The sequence below is a fragment of the Hypanus sabinus genome, chromosome 1 (genome assembly GCF_030144855.1).
Source record: "Hypanus sabinus isolate sHypSab1 chromosome 1, sHypSab1.hap1, whole genome shotgun sequence".
NCBI classification, from domain to species: domain Eukaryota; kingdom Metazoa; phylum Chordata; class Chondrichthyes; order Myliobatiformes; family Dasyatidae; genus Hypanus; species Hypanus sabinus.
Window position 1 is genome coordinate 186,754,161 of NC_082706.1, and position 26,349 is coordinate 186,780,509.

The window sequence follows — 26,349 nt, forward strand, 5'->3', positions numbered from 1 at the left end:
CTTCACAAGATGATACACTATGTCTTCATTCAAAAATACATCTGAGGCATTTTTTTTAATTGTCCAATTAAAAGAACTATAATATGATGCTTGAATCTTACATCTTAATGTTACCAAGTTTTGCCAAGTTATTTTGATGTTTGTTTTCTCTGTGACCAGAAATATAGCGCCATCTATTGCTTTATTATCATTACAAGGTGTAGGCAGTATTTTCCTCTTGCCCTCCAATTGAGTATTTTCTTTCCTTCCTCTGAAAGTTTTGCATTATATATACTGAAATATAACTGGCAATTAGAACAGTTGGCTGTCGATGCAACTTATTAATTATTATCTCACAATCAGACATTATGATTTGCAGAGGTAATTTGTAGGTCAACCATTATCTGTTGTCAAAATAATCCAGATTACTTCTAAAATACAAAACAAATGTTCCAATATTACAATTTGTTCAACAATAGCACCTATAAATTAACAGCATTTACAAGAAAACATGCAAGTTAATTGGCAGATGTGAACCCAGTTGCTGCACATGGCTTCGGTTTTGAGCAAAACCAGAGATCCTTTCTGCCTACTCTCCAAGACTTTTGTTAGAAATGTATGTATGAGGTTAGACTTGTTGCCCTTAATTAAGACCTAAAATCCATCGTCAAGATGTGCCACAAATCCTGCTTATTGTAACAAACAGCAAAACACCAATGAAATTAGGCTTACAAAACCAATGTTTCATGTAAGGAAAGGAAAAGGCAACTGTAGATGGGGGAGAAATCAGACATGCACTTAATTCGCAAACACGAGAAAATCTGCAGATGCTAGAAATTCAAACAACACACACAAAATGCTGGTGGAACACAGCAGGCCAGGCGGGAGAAGCGCTGTCGACGTTTCGGGCCGAGACCTTCATCAGGACTAGCCAAAATCTTTCCTTTTGGTTAGTCATTACTAAGGGTCTCGGTTCGAAACATCGACAGCGCTTCTCCCTGTAGATGCTGCCTGGCCTGCTGTGTTCCACCAGCATTTTGTGTGTGTTGTTGTATGCATTTAATTCATTGGTTTGCGGTATCAAATATTAAAATGTTGAAGTGTTAAAAGTAATTGTCCAGAAGTGTGCAAGTTATGAGCATTTTGATATTAAAAGTTATTGCTGTCTAATTATAGCACAAAAGCTTACAAATCAAGAAGAGAAATTAATTTTACTGGAGTCAAACCTACTAGCTACAGAGAAGCAGCTAAATAACCAAACATCTGAGGCAGTCCATCAAGAGCAAAAACAACAAACATTGCACATGCAAATAAGAACACTGAAAAAACAGCTTGAAACCACAGAAGAAGAGATGAACAAATACAAGTAAGCTATTGTTTCTTTAAAAGTTTCTTTTCTGTTTGATGTGTTTATTATTGTGTTTCTTAGATCAAATTTATATCATTTCTTAAATCATTGCACAAACGAAAATAATTTATTTTCTTAGCTGTCTAAGTAAATCTGCTTTACCCTTATCAACTCTCACAGCTAACTCAGCTTCAGGACTGAGAACGTTGAGGGAAGATAGCTAATATACAGAAGTGAGAAGGAGGGATGAGACGGGATGATAGATGATAGGGGAAATCTGTTGAGAAGAGATGATGGGTCGGTGGAAGAGAGGGTGGTATCAGGCAGAGGCTGGCAGGTGAAAGATGCCAACATAAGAAAAAATTAGACAGATAGATTCAGATACGGGAGGGTAGGGGGCTGGATAGAGACAGAGGTTGGTAGGTGATACGTGGAATCAGATAAGGGAGAGATAGGGGGAAGATGGCAGATGTGGAGGGCCACTGTGAGACTCGATGTAGATTGGGAAACCGCTTCGCTGAGCATCTGCGCTCCATCCGCCAGAACAAGTGGGATCTCCCAGTGGCCAGCCATTTTAATTCCACTTCCCATTCCTATTCTGATATGTCCACCCATGGCTGTCGTGATAAGGGCACAGTTAGGTTGGAGGAACAACACCTTATATTCTGTTTGGGTAGCCTCCAACATGATGGCATGAACATTGATTTCTCAAACTTTTCCCTCTCTCATGTTATTTCCTTGCCCGCCCATCAACTCCTTCTGGTGCTCCTCTCCCTCCTCCATTTCATTCTTCCTTCTATGGCCTTTTGTCACTTTCACTAATCAACTTCCCCCCCCTCCAAGTTTCACCTTCTCTCTCTCTCTCTCTCTCTCCCTCCCCACCTTTCAAATCTACTCCTCAGCTTTTTTTCTCTAGCCCTGCCAAAGGGTTTCGGCCCAAAACGCCAACTGTACCAAAAATAATGTCTTGGTTTCTCTTGCAAATAACAAGCTTTGTAGAGTGGATCAATGGAAATGACCTATAACTTACTTTAAAATGGTTTGATGTAGAGTTTTTCTTAAATGAGGAAGACTTTGATTTTTGCAAGATTTTCAGGTGAAAATGGTGAAGACAACTAAAAGAATCTCTGATCTGTTTTGGTATGATGGAGCAGGGGATCTACCAAATGTCAGTCAGAGAGCAACAGTAGGCATATGGGAGATAAGGTTAGAGGAAATTTTGTATCAATGATGGAGCTGGTCCATGAAAATTTTGAGCTTAAGGTTTAACATTGCATTGTCCAACAATGAATCAATGTTAATTCACAAACATTAGAATGTGTTGGTGCTTGGCCAAGTGGTTAAGGCATTGGTCTAGTGATCTGAAGGTCGCTAGTTCGAGCCTCAACTGAGACAGCTTGTTGTGTCCTTGAGCAAGGCACTTAACCATACATTGCTCTGCGAAGACACTGGTGCCAAGCCGTATTGATCCTAGTGCCCTTGCCTTGGACAACATTGGTGGTGTGGAGAGGGGAGATTTGTAGCATGGGCAACTGCCGGTCTTCCATACAACTTTGCCCAGGCCTACGCCTTGGAAGCCTTTCAAGGTGCAAATCTATGGTCTTATGAGACTAACAGATGCCAATTAGAATGAGAAATTAACTATAATTAGCTGGGCCACAGAATGGAGTAATAAATTTTCCACTAGCAGGATTCTGGGGAAGGTACAGAAATGATGATTCAAGGTGATATTAAGTGGGCTTATGGGCTCATCTCACCTTTACAATCTTTGACCTTGGGTTGGGGCTCTCATCTGTAGTTATTGACCATCAAATTTCAGTTAGTTTGACAATCAATTCACCCTGATTCTGAAAACCAGTACTCCCAGAACAGATCTGACATATTCTAACATTGAACTCTTCAAGGGATGATCAAACTCCTGCTCCAGGTAGCTTCTCGGCAGTGACATTGAAAAATCAACCTATTCGACTTACAACAGATCTAATCTTGGTCTTATCCTATCCCATCAAATATTTGTACTATCCATCTCTCCCCATCCTCTCTGCAACTTAAAACTAACTTGTTTTCTTCTTTATCATTTCTGAAGAAGAGTCTTTGATCTGAGACTCTTGTTTCTCTTCCGTCAATGTATCCTGACTTACTGAGGGTTTACAGCATTTTCTGTTTTATTTCAACTTTCCAGCATCATCAGTTATTTTGATTTTCTAACCTGATGCAAGTTCAGTCACTCCCTTACTTCATGGGAGGGAAATAATTTCCAGTATTTTCTATTTTGTAACATATTTTAATTTTTACATGAATAACATGGTATTTAATAATAGTTGAATATTTAAGATTGTTATGGACTTAGTGGCTAGATAGCTCTGACTCCATCAATGGCTTAACCAGATCAGTAGTGACCAGACAAGTTTCATGCACATAATTCTTGTTGGAAGGTTCATTCCTGGAGAGTGCAGAACAAGCTGTAGTTAACCACATTCATTGGGAGTTACTTCTTGGCTGGGGCCCAGTTCTTTAGCACACTGCCACTGTGTAAAGAGAAACAAAACTATTACAGATATGTGCAGTAAAAAAATAGAGTAAATGTAATCTTCCATGTTGACCTTTCCCCCGTTAGTGGTTATCACTGTTATCCTTGCAAATCAAGATATGAATTTCATAATCTCCAAAAAAAATCTTGACAGATAAAATCAGTGTACGTGCAAACAAATAAATCATAGACCATAGAACAATACTGCACAGAAACAGACCATTCAGCCCACTATGTTGTGCCAGACCAATTAAGTTAGAAATCAAATGGTCAACTAAACTAATTTCTTCTAATCAGAGAATTAAAAAAATGGAACTGTGGGGACTACACATTCCGTATCAGCCCTCTATGCACAGTAGCCACTTTAGTAGGTATGTTCTATACTTAATAAAGTGACCAGTGATATTCTGCTGTAGCCCATCCACTGTAAGGTTTGACGTGTTGTGTTTTCAGCGATGCTCTTCTGCACACCACTGTTGTAACGCATAGCTATTTGAGTTACTATTGGCATCCTGTCAGCTTGAACCAGTCTGACCATTCTCCTCTGGCCTCTCGCATTAACAAGGTGTTTACAGCCATAAAACTGCCACTCACTGGATGCTTATTTCTTTTTATTTTTCACACAATTCTCTGTAAACTCTCGAGACTGTTGTGCATGAAAATCCCAAGAGATCAGCAGTTTCTGAGTTACTCAAATCACTCCATCTGCCACCAACAACTATTCCACCTGTCAAAGTCACTTAGATCATATTTCTTCATCATTCTGATGTCTGGTCTGAACAATAACTAAACCATAACCATGTTGCATGTTTTTATGCATTGAGCTGCCACCACGTGATTGGCTGATAGATATTTGCATAATGAGCAGGTGTAAAGGTGTACCTAATAAAGTGGCCATTGTATGTATGTTCCTTTGACGTGAGCTGAATGTAACAGGTCTCTGAGTTCTTTCAACCCAATGGGCTTCACATTCATATGCTGCTGAAAGCTTTCAAACTGGATGCAACGTTGAAGCATTTCCACCGAGGGAGATAGCAACATTTTGCCCCAGTGTGCTCACAAAGAAGAACTGCTAAACGTGCAACTTCCTAAAGTATTCTCTGCATCTGGAAGCTAATACAGGCTAATGCTTCAATGTCAATGAGCAGATATGTTGTACTGCATCAAATACCCCTGTTGTTATCGTGACAATACGTACAAATAGAAGATCATTTATTTCTTATTTAGAGATACTGCACGTATCAGGCCCCACCAGCCCAATGAGTTACACTGCCCAACAATCCATTCAACCCTAGCCTAATCACAGGATAATTTACAATGACCAGTTAATCTACCAACCGGTACATCTTTGGACTGTGAGATGAAACTTGGAGCACCCAGAGGCAACCCACACACACACCGAAAGAACATACAAACTTTCTTACAGAGGATGCCGATATTGAACGCTGAACTCTGACACTTGAGCTGTAATAGCGTTGCGTTAACTGCTACGCTACTGTGCTGCCTTCATTATCATTCTGTTATTAACGATATTTATGGCTTTCAGTCAAATGGATACATTAAAGGTGCATTCAACCATGCACGGTGATTGATATGTCAACATTTGTAAATTCCATACTGTAATATAACTGCCTATAACAATTACCATAAAAATGCTTCTATGATTACTTGAATTTCAGTTATTCTCAGCATTCTCTTAAGCCAGTTAGCCATGCAATAGACCTGCTAGAGCTACAAATAATGCAATCAACTGCTGGAATATTGACTTTAAAACACTTTATGTTGTTTAAGATCTTTAGATGTCTGTGTTAGTTTTTGCAGTTCTAGCAGCTCATCTCTAAACCTGAGCAAATGAGTGCAAATACTTGTAATGCTCAGGCTCAATTGGCGGCGATAATGTCCATTGGCTGAGCCCTGCTTCAGCCCTTGCAGGGTTCCACTGCAACCCAGGCTGTCCACAGATAGCCCCCCCTCCCTCCAATCTCACCTGATTCAGTATGAGAATGGTTGCAAGTCTCTTCTTCAATCAATGGGGAGTTAGTGAAAGGCAGGATATACCACACCTCCAGGTCCTCATCCTCCGAATCAGTATCTCATTTAGGGGCAGGGGCCAGTCTAATCTCTCCTGCTATTGATCCTTCAGTGGTCCTGCATCACAACAGAGTCCTTTTACTAGGTGTATGCTCCAGTCGGGCTCTGGTTCAACCTGCTCCTCTTGTCCCAGAGACAGAAGGTGGTTCTGATGGAGAATCTTGACAGGCCCTTTCTTATCCTCTGGTTTCATCTGGGAAACTGGTACATTTGGCATCTGACTCTTCACTACATTGGGTATAGCCACCCAGCGGTCGTCCAACTTATGCTTCCCAAGTAGCCCCAAATTCCTTAAGAGGACTCCTTAAGATTCCTTAAGAGTTGTGAGAACCTCACCTTTTAATTGTACCTCCTCTTATTTCCTTGATTCTGTTTGGCAAGTGTGACCTCAACTAACTCATAAGCCTTTCTCAACTCCCTTCTCATATCAGACACCTACGTTAGATGAGTCTTTGGTGGTAGGTTGTCCTCGTCAGTCCCATCATATGGAGCAGGGGGAGGTCACACTCACTGATAACAACTAGGACATCTCAGTTCTCAAATCTGCCACAATCTCCTCCACCTCTCCTGGGGGCAAGCTATACGTGGTCACCTCACCGCAGGGGATCACTACCGAGGACTGTACCCTGCTGACGGAGGCTTCCTGCGCCTCTGACACATTCTCCTCCTCTCGTACTTCTCTGATCAGCTGAGCAAATGAGGGAGAGGGGCGCATCTTACGAGACAGTTGGAGACCCCAAGCAATCAGGTCTTTGGACTGGGCTTCCTTGGCTATCTGGTCCATCCTTAGCTGATCCACCTCAGCTGCCTGAATAACCCCTCTGCACCGCAAACAATTTAGCTGCCTCTCTAGCTGAAAGATGTATGCAGAAAGCTTCTCCTCCTTCTTCTGGTGCTCTGAAACCCCGTCATCAGCTCCATTTGGCTTCCTGTTGTGCCAAATGCATTTTCCAGTGCTCCCATGTAATCGACAGCTTTAGCTAGGGGGTACCAGAACTTCACAGCTCTCACCACGTCGATAGCCCACCCACTCAAGCTTTCAACCAAATTCTGTTGCTTTGCATCATCAGAGCACTGCCACACTCATCTAATAACTGAGAGTTCTGCTCCGCCCAAATCAAATACTCCTGTTCCCCCTTAGGGGCGGGTGTTATTCCAGAGAATAGGCGGAGCCTACCATAGCTGGGACTTTGAACCTGGGCATTTTTCCATTTATTCGCCAGAGAGGTAAGGATGATACTAACTCAGAATTCTCACTCTTCCCTGGGGGACAGGGACTAATTAGACATTCCAAATCCGACCACTCCTTCCCCTCACTCCTCAGAAACAATAGAACCATGTCTTTGAAGTCTCACCCCCAGCTACAGGAAACTTGACTTGTGATTCGGTCCGCTTCGCTGCCATTACATCAGTGCTAGTCTGCGGTAAAACAAGGGCTGTGCCCACCATTTTAACAGACCTCCACCCCGCAATCATAACTTCAGCAGTACTTAACAGGCGAATTAACAATTCATCCAGAGTACGAATATCTACCCCACTCAACATGCACTCATTAGTTACCCATAACCCCCGTGGATGAACACCACCACTCCACTCCGGCATCATCCATACCAGCACAGATTTAAAACATACAACCCACTGGTTCAGTGCTCAGGGTAATCACATGGTAACCAATGAAATCAATCCCAGAACGATACCCCCAATTGTAAGCCTCAGGTTCAGCCGACGGCATTAATCTAGGGGAAGACACTCTCTGGCCCGCCAAATTTGTGAAGTCGCATTTGTGTGGATGCTGCGCGATGTTTTCCCCTGTTACAAATCAGTACCACAAAATAACAAACAGTGCACCATATGCAATTAAACGATTTAGCTTTATAATTCTTAATTTGACTAGGGGTTTGTTTGTTACATCTCCCCGCTTGCTAGGAAAGTGGAGACACCCCTTTCGGCCTTATCAGGGAGAGAGAGAACCTGTGGTATGTCGAATACTGGGTGAAACGTGAAGTCTTTAGGGTAACTGTGAGCCTGTGTATTTGCTGTGGCTTTGCTCAAGCTTGATTGCTTGGTGGCAGTGCTGATGATTTTTTTTGCTGGTGGGGGGGAGTTTGGGGTTCTAACATTTAGCTCGTTCATTCTTTGAGGCACTCCTTTGTTTTCATGGATGGTTGCAAAGAAAAAGCATTTTTCAGGATGTATATTGTATATATTTCTCTGTCATTAAATTGTATCTTTGAACTTTCGAACCTTGAAGGTTACTAAAGAAAACAAAAAGAAAAGGGCCCATTTTAATGAAACAGTCTAAAATGCACATTGGAGCTCACAATTTTCCCACTTGTTCATTCTACATCGATTTCCCCTGGGTGTCGTTGACTCCCAACCCCATTCCACTTCCACTCAGTCCTACAGTCTATGGCCTCTCCATTCTGGTATTTTCTCTCTCTGTCTTCTGCCAAACTAAAGCCCGCCAATACCTTGCTCTCGGGCACACAAGAAAGAACAACCCTCCCCTCATTGGACACCGGTATCTCAAGCCATAACCCAAACACTGCTGCTACAGAGGAACCATTACATTAGCAGTGAAACCTTTCCCAGGGCGTTACACACTTCAGAACATCAGGTTAATGAGTGCAAGCACTTCAGAAAAGATGGGTACCAAAGATCCTGCAATGGTAAAATTATGCACATTTTAGACAAACTCAAAAATGGACATCAGGAGAATGAATGTGAAGGTTTGATTTGGCAACATACTTGGGCATGTTGATACAGTGGATACCTTACAACCTTGCATGAAGTGAATAAGATCTCAGCATGGGTAGGAATTCTCAACAAATAATGACTAATTATTCACACTGTATGTTGGATTTCCTTTTGCCTTATTGCATCATTGACTTTTGTTAGGTTTATCAATGTCTTTGAAATGACTACCTATACCTAAGCACATTTATTCATTAGAAATTGGTCTAGTCCAATTAAAAAACTACCACTGTGGAAGACACTAGTGGTGTGCCAGATGTTGAAGGGTGTAACGGAAGAGAAGTGAATACAGTTACTATTACAGTGCAGAAGGTGTTCAAAAAACTGAATGACCAAAAGGTGCATAGGCCACCTTGACCTTAGCTAATTGGTAGGAGGCAACAGGTGGGAATAAAAGGATCCTTTTCTGGTTGGCTGCCTGTGACTAGTGGTATTCCGCAGGGATTGGAGTTGGGACTGCTTTTTTATGCTGAATATCAATGATGTAGATGATGGAAAAATGGCTTTGTTGCCAAGTTTACAGATGATACGAAGATTGGTGGAGGGGCAGGTTATGTTGAGGAAACAGGAAGGCCACAGAAGAACTTAGACAGGTTAGAAGAATGGGCAAGAAAGTGGTGAATGAAATACAATGTTGGAAAATGCATGTTTATACACTTTGGTAAAAAAAATGTACTATTTTCTAAACATGGAGAAATTACAAAAATCTGAGATGCAAAAGGACTTGGGAGACCTTGTGCAGAATATCCTAAAGGTTAACTTGCAGGTAGAGTTGATGGTGAGGAAGGCAAATGCCATGTTAGCATTCATTTCAAGAGTTCTTGAATATAAGAGCAGCGATGTGATGTTGAGACTCTATAAGGCACTGGTGAGGCCTCACCTTGAGTATTGTGAACAGTTTTGGGTTTCTTATCTAAGACAAGATGTGCTGGCATTGGGAGGATTCGAGGGGGTTCACAAGGATGATTCCTGGAATGAAAGGGACATATGAGAAACATTTGATTGCCCTGGGCCTGTACTCACTGCAATTTAGAAGGATCTCACTGAAACCTTTTAAAAGTTGAAAGGCCTAGACAGAGTAGATGTGGAAAGGTTGTTTCCCATGGTGTGAGAGTCCAGGACAAGAGGGCAGAGCATCAGCATTTAAAATAGAGATGCAGAGAAATTTCTTTTGTCAGAGGGTGATGAATTTGTGGAATTTGTTATCACAGGCAATTGTGGAGGCCAGGTTGTTAGGTATATTTAAGGCAGAGATTGATAGTTTCTTGATTGGCCATGCCATTAAAGATTATGGGAGAAGGCTGGGGAGTTGGGCTGAGGAGAGTAAAAAACAGGATCAGCCATGATTGAATGGTGGAGCAGACTCGTTGGGCCAAATGGCTTAATTCTGCACCTATGTCTTATGGTCTTAGTGATGCTGTGATGCACTTGCCACATGCTTCCTGACAAAATTACATTGCTAGCATTTGTGCAAAACTGAAAGCTGTTTGTGTTCAAGGAAACACAAGGAGTGCATGAATCATTGAATGTTAGCATCAAACAATTAGGAAGACAGAAAGTATGTTGACATTTATTAGCAAAAGGATTTGAATTCAAAGGTAAAAAATTGCCATGTTCTAGTTATATGGAGCCCTGATGAAACAAACTGGATTATTGTGCACAGGTCTCCACTCCCCTTTACTAAGGAACTGTGATAAACGGCTTGCATCAAAGGTTCGTTGGACTGATTCCTGGGAAGGCAGGTTTATTGTATGAGGAGACATTAAACTGGCCAGGCTTATGTTTGAGAAGAACAAGAGATGATCTCACTGAAAGCTATAACATTCTAGAGGGACTTGACAAAGTGGATGTACAGAGAAGGTTAGGGTGACAAGTATAAAGGGCCACATTCTTAAAATAGGGATTGGTTCTTCAGATGAGATTAACAAGAAACATCTTAGCCCAGAACAAAGTGAATCTTTGAAATTCTGTACCACAGGTAGGCTGTGAAGGCTCTTTCACTAAGTATATTAGAGATCAATATATTAAGGGAATTAAGAGATATATCCTGTAGAGTTAGTGGAAGAAAGTAGTGCTGAGGTAAAGAAACAGCCATGATCTTAATGTAACAGGTTGCAGAACAGTTCAACTATCGGAGGATTATGATATGTAAGATTTTCAGTGCAGCACTAAAGGTTTGATGGAGGAAGTTCAAACGATAAAATATGTCAATCTACAGCAGGGGTTCCCAACCTTTTTTATACCATGGGCCAATACCATTCAGCAAGGGGTCTGTAGACCCCAGGTTGAGAACCGCTGATGTACAGAAAGAGGATCATACTTTGTCCTCTGTTGTATCCTCTTGTATCAGCCAGGTATGGAAACACCAATGTCCTTGAACAGAAAATACTACAAAAAGGAGTAAATACGACCCAGTTCATCACAGGTAAAGCCCTCCCACTATTGACGATATCTACAAGGAGTACTGAGAAATTCTAAGGGTAGAAAGACCCTAATGGGAGTTATCTACAGGCCCCCAAACAGTAGTCTGGATGTAGGGTGTAAGTTGAATGAAGAGTTAAAATTGGCATGTCGCAAAGGTAGTGATACGGTTGTCATTGGGTTTTCAACATGCAGGTAGACTGGGAGAATCAGAATGGCACTGGACCCCAACAAAGGGATTTTGTGGAGTGCCTCTGAGATGGATTCTTAGAACAGCTTGTACTGGAGCCTACCAGGGAGAAGGCAATTCTAGATTTAGTATTATGCAATGAACCAGATTTGATCAGGGACCTCGAGGTAAAGGAACCATTAGGAGGTAGTGACCATAATATGATATGTTTTAACCTACAATTTGAGAAGGAGAAGGGAAAATCGGATGTGTCAGTATTACAGTTGAACAAAGGGAACTGTGGAGCTATGAGGGAGGAGCTGGCCAAAGTTCAATGGAACAATACCCTAGCAGGGAAGACAGTGGAACAACAATGTCAGGTATTTCTGGGAATAATGCAGAAGGTGCAGGATCGGTTCATTCCAAAGAGGAAGAAAGATCCTAAGGGGAGTAAGGGGCGGCCGTGGCTGACGAGGGAAGTAAAGGGCAGTATAAAAATAAAAGAGAAGAAGTATAACATAGCAAAGATGAGCGGGAAACTGGAGGACTGGGAAGCTTTTAAAGAGCAACAGAAGATAACAAAAAAGGCAATACGCCAAGAAAAAATGAGGTATGAAGGTAAACTAACCAAGAATATAAAGAAGGATAGTAAAAGCTTCTTTAGGTATGTGAATAGCAAAAAAAATAGTTAAGACCAAAATTGGGCCATTGAAGATAGAAATGGGTGAATTTATCATGGGGAACAAGGAAATGGCAGACGAGTTGAACAGGTACTTTGGATCTGTCTTCACTAGGGAAGACACAAACAATCTCCCAGATGTAATAGTGGCCAAAGGAACTAGGGTAAAGGATGAACTGAAGGAAATTTATATTAGGCAAGAAACGGTGTTGGATAGACTGTTGAGTCTGAAGGCTGATAATTCTCCGGGACCTGATGGTCTGCATCCCAGGGTACTTAAAGAGGTGACTCTAGAAATCGTGGATGCATTGGTAATCATTTTCCAATGTTCTATAGATTCAGGAACAGTTCCTGCTGATTGGAGGGTGGCTAATGTTGTCCCACTTTTCAAGAAAGGAGGGAGAGAGAAAACAGGGAATTATAGACCGGTTAGCCTGATGTCAGTGGTGGGAAAGATGCTGGAGTCAATTATAAAAGAGGAAATTATGACACATTTGGATAGCAGTAGAAGGATCAGTCTGAGTCAGCATGGATTTACGAAGGGATAATCATGCTTGACTAATCTTCTGGAGTTTTTTGAGGATGTAACTATGAAAATGGACAAGGAAGAACCAGTGGATGTAGTGTACCTGGACTTCCAGAAAGCTTTTGATAAAGTCCCACATAGGAGATCAGTGGGCAAAATTAGGGCACATGGTATTGGGGGCAGAACTGACATGGATTGAAAATTGGCTGGCTGACAGGAAACAAAGAGTAGCGATTAATGGGTCCCTTTTGGAAAGGCAGGCTGTGACCAGTGGGGTACTGCAAGGTTCAGTGCTGGGACCGCAGCTGTTTACAATATATGTTAATGATTTAGATGAAGGGATTGAAAGTAACATTAGCAAATTTGCCAATGACACAAAGCTGGGTGGCAGTGTGAAATGTCAGGAAGATGTTATGAGAATGCAGGGTGACTTGGACAGGTTGGGTGAGTGGGCAAATGTATGGCAGATGCAGTTTAATGTGGATAAATGTGAGGTTATCCACTTTGGTGGCAAGAACAGGAAGGCAGATTACTATCTAAATGGAGTCAAGTTAGGAAAAGGGGAAGTACAATGAGATCTAGGTGTTCTTGTACATCAGTCAATGAAAGCAAGCCTGCAGGTACAGCAGGCAGTGAAGAAAGCTAATGGCATGCTGGCCTTCATAACAAGAGGAATTGAGTATAAGAGTAAAGAGGTCCTTCTGCAGCTGTACAGGGCCCTGGTGAGACCCCACCTGGAGTATTGTGTGCAGCTTTGATCTCCAAATTTGAGGAAGGACGTTCTTGCTACTGAGGGAGTGCAGCGTAGGTTCACAAGGTTAATTCCCGGAATGGCAGGACTGTCATATGTTGAAAGATTGGAGTGACTGGGCTTGTATACACTGGAATTTAGAAGGATGAGAGGGGATCTGAATGAAACATATAAGATTATTAAGGGATTGGACACACTGGAGGCAGGAAGCATGTTCCTGCTGATGGGTGAGTCCAGAACTAGAGGCTACAGTTTAAGATTAAGGGGTAAGCCGTTTAGAACAGAGGTGCGGAAACACTTTTTCACCGAGAGAGTGGTGGATATGTGGAATGCTCTGCCGTAGTAGGCAGTGGAGGCCAAGTCTCTGTATGCATTCAAGAGAGAGTTAGATACTCTTATAGATAGCGGGGTCAAGGGATATGGGGAGAGGGCAGGAACAGGGTACTGATTGTGTATGATCAGCCATGATCACAGTGAATGGTGGTTCTGGCTAGTGTGGCTGAATGGCCTACTCCTGCACCTACTGTCTATTATCTACTGTCACAGGAAAGCAGCATCCATCATCAAAGACCCTACAACCCCTCCCCCACCCAGGCCAGGCTCTTTTCGTGCTGCTGACATTAGGAAGAAGAATCAGAAACCTCAGGATCCACACTACCAGGTTCAGGAACAGTTTTTACCTCTCAACCATCAGGCCTCAATGCTGAATTGACTCAGTGATTGTGTTCTACAAACATTTGTCTCCTGGGCAGGCTGAAACCCTGAACCAACACCAAGGCTGTGGACTCACTTTCAGGCACTCTGTACTTAATGTTGTGTGTATTATTTGTTTACTTTTATTTGATTGTTTGCACATTTTTTTTTCTCACATTGGATGTTTGACTGTCTTTGTGGTGTTGGTTTTTTTGTGAATTCTATTGTCTTTCTTTGTCTTGTGGCTGCCTGCAAGCTTGTATATGGTGTACATAATTTGATAATAAATGTACTTTGAAATTTGAATATCCATCTCCTTTCCTTCCTCCAAACCAAATTGGATCTCATCAGTGTCATTGACCAAGCGCAGTTTTCTCTTGCTAACATCTAAAAGGCATTCAAAAATTGCGAAATACAAAAGGTTCCAAGGTTAATTTATTATCAAATTATGTATGCAGTGTACAACTCTGAGATTTTTCTTACCCCGATATCCACAAAATCAAAAAAACCATGCAAGTCAATTCAGAGAGAAACAGCAAACCCACCCCACTCCCAGCACAAATTAGAAGAGCAACACAACCGTAACCCCTCCCTAACTTCTTTCCCCCGCACAAAACACAACAAGAGCATTGGCCATAAAATCCCCCTCTCCTCACACAAAAAGCTAACAAAAAATGCAGCAAGAACATCAAACCTCAAACTCTCCTCCCCTGCACAAAACGCCACAAGGCACTTACAGAAAATATCTGGTATGAATAATAATAACCTTGACGAAGTTTGTCAAAATGGTGTGGAGAATTTTCAAATATATTTCAAAATTCCTCTTTGACCTCTAGCAACAAGTGCACTACAAAGTGACGTACCATTTGGCACTGCTCAAAGTCCTTTGTAATGACTGTATTATCTCCAACATCAGGTAGTTGTTCAGTGGTAAACTTCAGAACCTGCTTCTCTATCAAATCGGCAAAAAAAAGTATGTAGAAGCTTGTAGGCTTACTGCTCTGGACATCTAAGTTCAAAAATCTGAAACTTAATCTGACAATAGACTGACACTTAAGTACTGAGGAAATAGTAACTTCCATAGGAGACTTTGAACTTCACATAACATAAGAATTTTTGTCACCATATCCAGGAAAGAATACTTTAGCATATACCAATGTTTATCACAAAATATACTTTATTAATAATACATTATCTGGTCATTATCAGATTGTTATTTGTTCTGCACAAGTTGGCTTTAACATTTACAACAATACAGCAATAACAACTCACTGGCTGTAAGGCACTTTGCACTAACAAGACGTTATGAAAGGCATAGCGTTAAAGCATACATTTCTTTCTTTAACCAGCAGTGACATTTTAAGACCTCCACCTTGACCACTTTGAATAATGTTTGTTGCCTAAAATATACTGAAGGAATCTTCTTTATTCTTTTCCTCTGCATCTTACCTTCTATTTTATGAACAAGTCCAGCTTTACAGCCAGAGAAAGGGAGAAAATTAATATATAAACACCATTAACTGAAAGTTTGGAAGGAATTATTTCACTATTTCAAATTCTAATGCTTCTTGCAGCTGTTAAAAGTTGTTAGAACATCCATCTAAGAAGCTGGAAATTGTAATAATTTGTAGAATTGATTGTTTGAAGCTGTGTGTTGTAGCCCCTTGTGGAAAGGCAGAAATAGACATAATATTGATTAAATTTTGTAGCCATACTTTTAAGGCATAATTTTCACCTCTCATCTGTGTGCTGCTGACAATAGTTTTGTTCATATCAAATAACTCATTACTTGTCTACCCAAGGGACAAAGGGGAGTCCTGCCTCCTGTATATTCACTTCAGTCACAATCTATTGAAATAATTGTTCTAGTTACACATGCTCATACTGCAGCTTTTCTCAAGCATTTCAAAAGCTTCAAAAGTTTGTTTCCTATGTTATTTCAAACACCAAAATTCTATTTTAACTTATTAATTGATTGCATGTCTGCTCAAATATGCCTAACTCAATAATGAATAATCTCATTATTCACTGAAACATACTTTTGAAGAATAAGCCTGGTAATTTATTAACATGTACATCAGGATTTCCTGGAATGCTGTAGTGCCATCATAAACTAACTGTTAATTTCTATATGTTACCATTACCATTAATTCAATAACAATGACAGTTGTTATTGTTTTGCGAGTTCATTTAATATTAAAATCAATTTTAAAAGAATAATTTATTTTGAGAAAATCATATATTGAAACAATTACTGATATTAGATCTTATTAGTCAAATAATAAAATATTGCAGCATGGAATGAGATTATTCAAATCATACGTGTGCTATCACTCTGAAAAATCTAGTTGTCCAATCAACCTGCCCCTTCACTAATATATATTTTTTTCCTTTTTGCAAATGTTTATATGCTTACTTTTTAAAAGTAATTGAAGAATCTGTTGTTATCCTAAGCAAAACCTCTCGTAATCTGTTTTTTTTTATTTACTTGATACTAAATATTCTATTGAAAGGTATAATTTGAGTATGTCAGAGTGTCTCTTGGCTATGTTGGCCACAGCTCTCTCAAATCCAGCATTAGTTAATGAAGTAGACTTTAAAGCAACAAGTTTTGGTGTATTTCTGTCCTATCTATTGCCTAGTTTGATGCCAGGTTGTCAAACTGACCTTGTTGTCAATGGTTTTGCCTCTTCAGTTAAAAGTGTTATGTTATGTGCCAGCAGCCATAGACCACAGACACAGATTTTAATGTAAAACAAATATATTTTGAATACCTACCCAAAATATAGACAACCAAAACAATTGCTCCTTTAACCAAAAATTTACAGTGCGATGCATCTTAGCTCACAAATTCTGGAGGTCTGGAAACAGTTCCTCCCAAGTCTTACTCAAACAGAGTCCTAGGATGGCAATCCAGAAGGTTCTGGAATCCATGGGAACAGGTACAGGTGTCTGTGAGGAAGGGTTCATAAATCCATATTAAGATGACACAAGGGAAGTTCCAGAGGACAAGTGATTGTCACGTAACACGCTGGATCCACGCAGGGATAACGAGTTGACAGTCACAGAAGATTCCAGAAGTTGAGTGGTCGTCACTTAAATACTAGAGTCAACGCAGGGATAACAAAGTGATGCCTAAGTTCCAAAATCCACATAGGGATATCACAAGGTGATGGTCACAGAATATTCCTTAACACAAGTGGTTGCCCATGTAACACACCTGAATCCATGTATGGATTAACAAAAAGTGGTCACCACTGAACACTCCAGAAATCTAAGTATGGATCATACAAAGTGACAATCACGTATCCAATATGCACTAGGTGCCACAAATTATCACAATCTTCTGGACACAGAGAAATATTGGGAACGCCCACTGCTGTAGTGCACTCTTCAACTAACTTAACTCAACACTCTCTCTCGCTGGTAACTCACAGTCTGTTGCATCATCTAGCTGCAGAAATGATCAGAAACCTCACGAATTCAATAGAAAAAGCCTACACTCATTTGTTAAATGACGTCATCCCCAAGCCCCTTCCATGCTCACCTAAATGGACACTTACGGTTAATCCAAGCAACATTGACAGCTAACTAGACTCATGTGCAGGTCAGATATCTTAAGGCAGCGAGTTCTTTCCTTGAAGGACATTAATAAACCATATGAATTTAATGAGAATCCAATACTTCAGCATAATCAATAGTACCAATGCTTTTAGCTTTGAAATTTTATTTTAAAATTGGGACTTGTACTCCTTTTTAATCAAAAGTCCAGTTTAGTCTTGTAAGGTAAACAAATTGCCACTGAGCCCATTAGTTACTGACTTTCCAAGCAGTGAAAACCATACTTTATCAAAAAATTAATTTTATGGTCTTTGTTTTTGAAAACATTAGTTTTTTTTAAACACTTTTCATAACAGGATCTCTAAAGCCTAAAACATGTTCTACAATTGGTAAATTAGTTTATTATTTGTCACGTGTTGTGATACAGTGTAAAACTTGTCTTGCCTACCACTCATACAGATCCATTCATTACAATGAAGCGTTGAGGTATAGTGCAAGGTAAAACAAAGGCAGTGCAGAATAACATGTGTCAGCTATGGAGAAAGTACAGTGCTGGTAGACAATAAGGTGCAATGTCTTTATAAGGAGGGTTGTGAGATCAAAAGTCTATCTTATCATACTAAGGAACCATCCATAATCTCACAACAGCAGTGTAGAAGCTGTCTATGAGCCTGGTGGTATATGCTTTATGTCTTTTATATCTTCTGCCCAACAGAGAGGGGGTGGGGAAGAAGGGAGACCAATGGGAATAGGTGGGTCTTTGATCATGGAGGCTGCTTTACCAAGGCAGTGAGAAGTATAGACAGAGACCATGGTAGAAATAACATTTCTATCAATGTGATAGGAAGTACCACATAGTCCATCCAGGTAGCCTGGATGGGATAAAGGTAAGAGCAGGAATATGAAAGTTTGAAAGCATTGTGTATACTTACGCATTTTATTCTACACTGTTTTGAGTTAGATATTGTTGCACTGTTTGGGATAAATATTTCCCTTGTAAAGCTCCTAAGTCCCTATTGGCAATTTAAAAATAGGTAATCAATTTTGGTGCAGGAAACTCATTCAACCTTGATTATTAAACAATGTTATTGTTTAAGTTGTTGATTTGAGTCACTGCCCTCAGGGGGGCCACTGATTTGAGTCACTTCCCTCGGAGGGACTGCTGGTTCAAGTTGCTTCCCTCAGAGGGTCTACTGGTTTGAATCACTACCCTCAGAGAGGCTGCTGTGTCCCAATGCTCTTGGAGGTGTTATCAAAATTCTAAGATTTGTGGATTGGACTGTAGCTCAAACTAACTGTAGTTTATATTGGATTCTTTCAGTTCTATGTTTTTTTCTCATGTTCTTGCCAATTCTTGCTTGTTGCCAATTGGTGAGCTGAGGGTTAGGGGTTTCATGTTCTTATTGTTTCTCCATCTGTGTATTCTGTTAGTTTTGTGCAAGGGAGGAGTGGGGGGGTTTGGGATTTGTGAGTTATTGTTTCTTTTTGTTCTTATGCGGGAGGGATTGATGTCTTTCTTTCAACTATTTCTACGGTTTTCTATATTTTATGGCTATCTAGAGAAGGCAAATCTCAGAGTTGTATTTTGCACACGCTCTTTGATAATAAAATGAACCTTTGAAGTACATTCACCATACACAGTTGGAGCAGGTGGTGAATTAATCAAAGAAATACAGTGATAAGTGGGTATCACTCAAATCCATATTGAACCAATGCAAGAAAGTGTGGTAGTGAATGGGATGAGGATTGTTCAAAACTGAACAACATAGATAAGATGCAATGTAATGGAAAAGGACAAGGAAAGTCAAGTTCACCAAAATAAGGGATCTAGAAATATACTGGCAGAAAAGTTAGTAAATAAATTAATGGATTCTTGGGTGAAATCTATTAAATGACAATTTGAACCCTCAGAGTTCATATCTACTGTATATCTTCTTCAAGATACGGATTGCTAAATTTTACTTTTTATAAATTCCTAAGAAAATTTTAGAGTATTTCTTTTTAAGGCATAGTGACTCTTGGAATTGTTAGCATGCTGCAGATGTGGGAAACTTTGGCTGCGATATCAAATCACTAATTGGAATATTTCCAGTAGAACAGAGTTTTTACATGTTGGATATCGATAAAGTGGAGACTTTTTCTTTTGGTTCTGGAATTAGAGCCAAAGGATCAGCAGTTTAAGGTTCTCATTGAGAGTGTGAACAAAAATGATAGAAGGACTCCTTCATCTGTAGATTGTTGGAGTTTAGAACTTGTTACCAATCAAACTTACCAGTGTACTCTTTTAAATCAAAACATTGACACACAAAGGTGGATTTTAACATGAATTGCTCTAGCAAAAAGTTTGCACAGACATAATGAAATAACTAGTCTTTTTGTGCCCCAAACATCTGCAGACCAATAATTGTGAATTATTTCATTGCATTGTTTCCAAGCAACCCACAATACCTAATCACCAACATTAAGTACTGCCCTTGATCATGTATGAAAATGCTATTTTTGTTATTTACCCAGACAAGAACATGAGGAATTGAGAAATGAACTGAATATGATAAAGCAACAGCAGGAAATCCTGGACCACCATGATGACAGTCAAAGCACCTTGATGGAACTGGGAAACACTAAAGATCAGATCCAAACTCTACGGCAGCAGGTAATCAGTTATCAGATCTGAGTGTAAAATGCTTGCAGTTTAAGGAAAATAAATCTGTATGGATACGCAACAGAATATGGAGTCATGGGAAAGTACAACACAAAACCAGACCCTTTGGCCCATCTAGTCCATGCCAAAAACATTTAAGCTGTGTGCTCCCATCTACTACACGGGGACCACATCGTCCACGTACCTATCCAAACTTTGCTTAAATGTTGAAATCGTGCTCGCTGCACTACTTGTGGTGACGGCTTGTTCCACACTCTGATGGCCCTGTATTCTCTCATGAATATGTATTTATTTTGGCTCATTCATGGTCATTCTTTTTTTAATGTACTCTTGCTTTGGTGATTTTGTCTACTTTGTCAGTTTCTCACCTGCAACAGAAAAATCTAGGGCACTACATCAATTTACTAATTAATTTATGGAGATCTTAATAACAGTAATATCAAATATGAATGACAAGTGATAAAGTGTGAAATTATATGCAAGTTATTTAAGTTTGTAGCAAACTTCTAGATTTCATATAGTGGTTGAAATGAATAAAGTCATAGAAAGACACAGAACAAGCTGAGACAATCAGAATGGGGAATAGATAATAACTTTTCCCTCAGCAAATGTTTACAATGGTACTGAAGCTGAGAGGGATGAGAAAATATTATATACAGATCCAGTCTTCAGAGTATTTATGTGTTTAATGCCAAATCTCACTCATCGATTGCATAATAAGTGTGATTTAATGTGAAATTCATGCAATTTACTTGCAAAGATAAAAACAGATTTTGACAGTTAAAACATTCAAATAGCAAAAGTACCAATGATTATTTTGTGCCTGAAAATAAATCCATATTACAAATTCCTTCAGTGAAAACTGGATGAGCAGATAATCTTAGTATTGAATTTCAGATTCCTCTGAAACCAGATGGGGAGAAGAAGGTATAGTCTGACTAAGGAGGTTTTCATAATCAATACTGCGCAAAATATATTTGACTGGTTTTTACAATAATACTCAGAAAGAAGTTAAACTTCAAAAAGTATTTAAAAGGTCTGAGCACTTTTATGATAATTTATATTTTTCATATGCATAAAATCCAGCATAAATGTTGTGCAGTAATATTTGCATGTTATCCACCGTTAGCGTTTAATTTATTTTCAAGCTAATAAGACATCAAAACATCTTGTCTTTAGGTAAGAGATCTGTCCTTGACCACTATCCAATAATGCAGCATGTTACAATGTTCTCTATTACTATTGAAGGAAAGTTACCTTCAGTAGCAATAGAGAGCATCCTGACATGTTGGATCACTGCATGGTATGGCTAGTGAACTGCAGTGGACAGGAAGGTTCTATAATAGAGAGTCAAACTACCCAATGCTTTGCCGGCACCAACCTATCCATCATCAAGGACATTTATACAAGAAGGTGCTGGAAAAATGCTAGTAATATCACGAAGGATCTCACCAACCCTGCTCATGGACTGTTTGTCTTATTCCCAACTGGAAGTCGGCTACGTGGCATCCATGCCAGGGCCACCAGACTCAAAAATAGTTACCTTCCCCAAGCAGTAAGTCTGATCAATACCTCCACATACTAACAGACCCTCCTGCCCCCCACCACATCTACTTTATCATTTCCTGTCAGAGTCACTTTATTTACAGATGCTCATGTGCCTAATATTACTTTATGAACATAATATCAATCTATGTATATAAGCTACCTTATGTATTTATAGTTATTGTGTGTTTTTATTATTATGTGCTTTATCTTATGTTTTTTGTGCTGCATCAGATCCAGAGTAACAATTATTTTGTTCTCTTTTACACTTGTCTACTGGAAATTACATTAAACAATTTTGAATCTTGAATCACATGTACACTGGCTAGTGTAGGTTTTATTTTTCCATTCTTGACTTTGACCACTTCACTATAAGCATTGAAAGGGGTGTCACAGACATGTCATAAACAAACTGATGGAGTTACTCAGTAGGTCAGAATTTATCTGTGGAGGCAGAGGATAGTTGATGTTTCAGGTCAAGGCCCTTTATCAGATCCTGATACAAAGTCGCAACCAAAATTATCAATGACCCCTTTGCCTCCAGTCATGCTGCCTGACTCACTGAGCTCCCCCAGCAGCTTGATTATTTTTTGCATTGCAAACTGCCTCTAACTCTCTGGCTAAAAATTACCCGTAATGAAACATTGTAAAGACCAACCTTTTGACTTCCACTCTTACTACAAATTCCATTCTCAGGCTGTTAATCCCATTGAGTATAGACATACGAAATATAGCTGCAATACATATTTTAAAAATGAATGATTCTGCTGAATCTTGCGTTCTTTCTATCAGTAATATTGTTGAATTTCTGACCGGTAATATTAGTCTCTGCTTTATCCTAGCCCATTTGCTGCTACCCATTCTTCTATAATTTGAGTTCAATTATTATAATATTCTCAAGATCTGCTTTGGTTCCTCCCTGTTGCTTGAACTGTAACCTTTGATGAGTTATATTCTCCCATCAACTCATAGTTAATATGTTACATCATAGTCATGAACATTGATAAAATATCATTCACCATATCTCCAATTTACAATGTTCATCCTTTTGTTCACATGCCCTTCTTTCTGATTCTCTCCAATGAAATAACCATCTGAGAACTCCATGTTCCTCTAATCTCTTGTTCCTGACAGATGTCCTTTACCCCTTAATTGACATGTACCTTCAGTTTGTTAGGGTTGAATTCTATGTAGATTCCTTTACTATGCTTCTTAAAAATTTGCCTGATTAAAAAATCTTTCTAGTTGATGGTGTGCTTTCCTTTCCTGATTATACCAAGTCCAGCATCTTAAGATAATTTACTAATTTTTGTATGTTGAGATATTTTACTAATTAAGTATTACTACATAAATGAAATTTGTTGTGCGGGCTAAGCACTTTACCAAGAGATTATGCATGGTAGGGTGGACCTTAGCTTCTGGAAACTCCTTTCTATTGGTTTTCCTTTACCTTAGTTTACCAATTTTTATCAATGTGCTATGAAAGGTGCCCTATCTGGATGCATAAAGACTTGGTACAGTAACTGTTCTGCGCATGACTGCAAGGAACTTCAGTGAGTTGCGGACACAGTTTAGCACATCCCAAAAACCAGCTTTGCCTCCATGGACCCTGTCAGTACTTCTCACCAAAGCAGCCAACATAATCAAAGACCCTACCCATTCCCAGAAACTCTCTCTTTTCCCCTCTCCTATTAGGCAGAAGATACAGAAGCAGTATGTAGCAACAAATAGTAATAAAAATTATAAATTAAAATATGAAGTATGTATTAAAATAAATTAAATACAGAGTGCAAAATGAGAAGGAAAAAAGTACTGAGATAGTTCATACTTCATTCAGAAATCTGATGGCAGAGGGGGAGATGCTGTTCCTGAAATGTTGAGGGTCCTGTACCTCCTTCTTGATGGTAGCATTAAGTAAAGCGCATGTTGTGGGTGATGGGGGTCCTTATTGATGGATGGTGCCTTTTTGAGGCATTACCTTCTGAAGGTGTCCTGCATGCTGAGTAACTAGTCCCCATGATGGAACTAGCTAAGTTTACAACTTTCTGCAGCTTTTTCATATTCCATGCAGTGGCACTGCCATGCAAGACAATGATGCACTCGTTAGAATGCTCTCCACGGTATATCTACAGAAATTTGCAAGTGTCTTTAGTGACTTACCAATTTTCTTCAAACTCCTAACGTAATATAGCTGCTTCGTTGTACCTTCTTTGTAATTGCATCAATATGTGGGGTCCAGAAAAGATCCTCAGAGATTTTGACACCCAGGAACTTGAAACTGCTCCCTCTTTCCAATTCTGATCCCTTGACGAGGACTGGTATGTGTTCCCTCGACTTCCCCTTCCTGGTCCATAATGAATTCATTGGTCTTACTGACATTGAGTGCAAGGTTGTTACTGCAACACCAATCAACCTACTGATCTGTCTCACTCCTGTACACCTCCTCATCACTATCTGAAATTATGCCAACAATAGCTGTGTTGTTGGCAAATTTATAGCTGGTGTATGAGCTGTTCCTAGCCATACGGTTGTGGGTGTAGAGAGAGTAGAGCAGTGGGCTAAACATGCGTCCTAGAGGTACATCAGTGTTGCTTATCAGTGAGGAGGAGAAATTATTTATGTGGTCTTCTGGTGAGGAAGTCAAAGATCCAGTTGCAGAGACCTAAGTTTTGGAGATGTTTGATTAGAACTCAGGTTATGGCTGTACTGAATGCTGGAGTGCAGCCAATAAACAGCAGCCTGATGCAAGTATTGCTGTTGTCCAGGTGATCCAAGGCCAAGGGAAGAGCCATTGAGATTGCGTCCGCTGTAGACCAATTGTGGCGATAGGCAAATTGCAGCAGGTCTTGGTTATTGCTTAGGCAGAAGTTGCTTTTGGCCATGACCAACCTTTCAAAGTGATTCATCACAGTAAGTGTGAGTGGCACTGGCCAATAGTCATTGAGACAGCTCACCAATCTCTTCTTGGGCACTGGTATGATTGTTGCACTTCTGAAGCAGGTGGGAACCTCCGACTGCAGCAATGAGAGACTGAAGATGTCCTTGCACATTCCCAACTGCTGATAGGCAAAGGTTTTCAGAGCCTGGACACACAAGATGTGCCATCAAAAATACCATGATATAGGTTTACTTGCCACGTCTGAAGATTGATGTTACTCTGCCATCTTATAAAGCTATATAGTGTTTTAAACATTTTGTCAAGTTTTTAATCAATTCTGTAAACAATAAAGCATGGGACTGGTGATATGAGGATAAATGAGTTAATATAGATAATGCTGGGGTTGCTTATTGCATCCAGTGCTCCTGATGCAGGGAACCCCTTCATCGAACACCTCTGTTCCATCCGCCAAAAGCGGAATTTCACAATAGCCAAACATTTTATTTTCTGTTCTGACATGTTGGGCCACGGCCTTCTTTTATGCCACTCTCAGGGTGAAGGAGCCACACCTTGTTTCTGTCTGGGTAGCCTCTGACCTGATGGCATGACCATTAATTTCTCCTTCTGGTTAAAAAAAAATTCCTCACCCTGCTCTTTTCTTCTATTCCCTACTCTGGCCTCTTACCTCTTCTCAGTTGCTTATCACCTCCCCCGATGCCTCTCCTTCCCTTTCTCCTATAGTCCACTCTCATTTCCTATCAGATTCCGTCCTCTCCAGCCCTTTACCTTTCCCACCACCTGACTTCACCTATCACCTTCTAGCTATCCTCCTTCAATACCCCCCCCCCACCTTTTTATTCTGGCATTTCCCCCTTCCTTTCCAGTTCAGAAGAAGGGTCTTGGCCCGGAATGTCGACTGATTGTTCATTTCCATGGATGCTGTCTGATCTGTTAAGTTCCTCCAGCATTTTGTATGTGTTGCTTTGGGTGTCCCATCTGAAGAATTCCTCGTGTTTATCACACGGATGTCCAGTTAACACCAGCAGAAGAAATGTCAGCTCAGGAGATAATGACTAACCATGTTTTTCCTCTTTGGCCCTTCATCCATTTCCACTAACATCACATGTCCATGATAAAGAGTGCATAGAGAATAAAACCAAATGCTGCTTGGAAGCCCGTAGCAAAATCAGACCAGTCAGGACTCTATGAAGGATTAAAGCCAGCTGTGATTTTGTAGCAGAGAGAAAAAAAGAATATGCAAATGATCAGAAGAATGCTGGCTGAGGAAAAGCCTGCTGAAAATATAGAAGAGCTACATCCATGACACAGTCACAAACTAACATAGCATTAACATGGCAATTTCAAGGATCGTTTAAAGGGAGATGCAAATAAAGAGTGATTGAGTTGCAAAGGTCAAATGGTAATTTCTTTGTCAAATCTTTGGAATGCATATTAATGTGTAGGTGTACAGGCTGAAGGACTTGATTAATGTTGAGAAACCCAGATAGATATGATGTTTATTTGTCAGTAATGTTTTAACACAGCTAAAACAACATCATATGGTTTATGGTTATCCTAACCAATTAGTATCTGTATGCATTATAATGATCCTCCATTGGGAACAGGTTCTCTTTATTCACTTGGTTTTAGGTTTTTCTTGATAGAACACATCTATCAAGGCTTTTTAAAGGAGAGTATCCCACCTACTTCTTCCACCCACATAATTAAACCATGAATCTATTCCTGTACCTTTACTAAATCT

The 26,349-nt window shown here is 39.9% G+C and overlaps 1 protein-coding gene across 17 annotated transcripts in view; it reads left to right on the forward strand.

Annotated features, from left to right (window-relative positions):
• The window catches only part of LOC132401241 (interaptin-like), a 617,788-nt gene that overhangs the window by 383,724 nt on the left and 207,715 nt on the right, over window positions 1-26,349 (forward strand). For all 17 annotated transcript variants that reach the window (XM_059983244.1, XM_059983267.1, XM_059983373.1 and 14 more), the window contains 2 exons: window positions 1,156-1,345; window positions 20,017-20,155. In XM_059983244.1, the coding sequence (XP_059839227.1) occupies window positions 1,156-1,345; window positions 20,017-20,155 (329 nt within the window). The remainder of the gene's footprint in view (window positions 1-1,155; window positions 1,346-20,016; window positions 20,156-26,349) is intronic.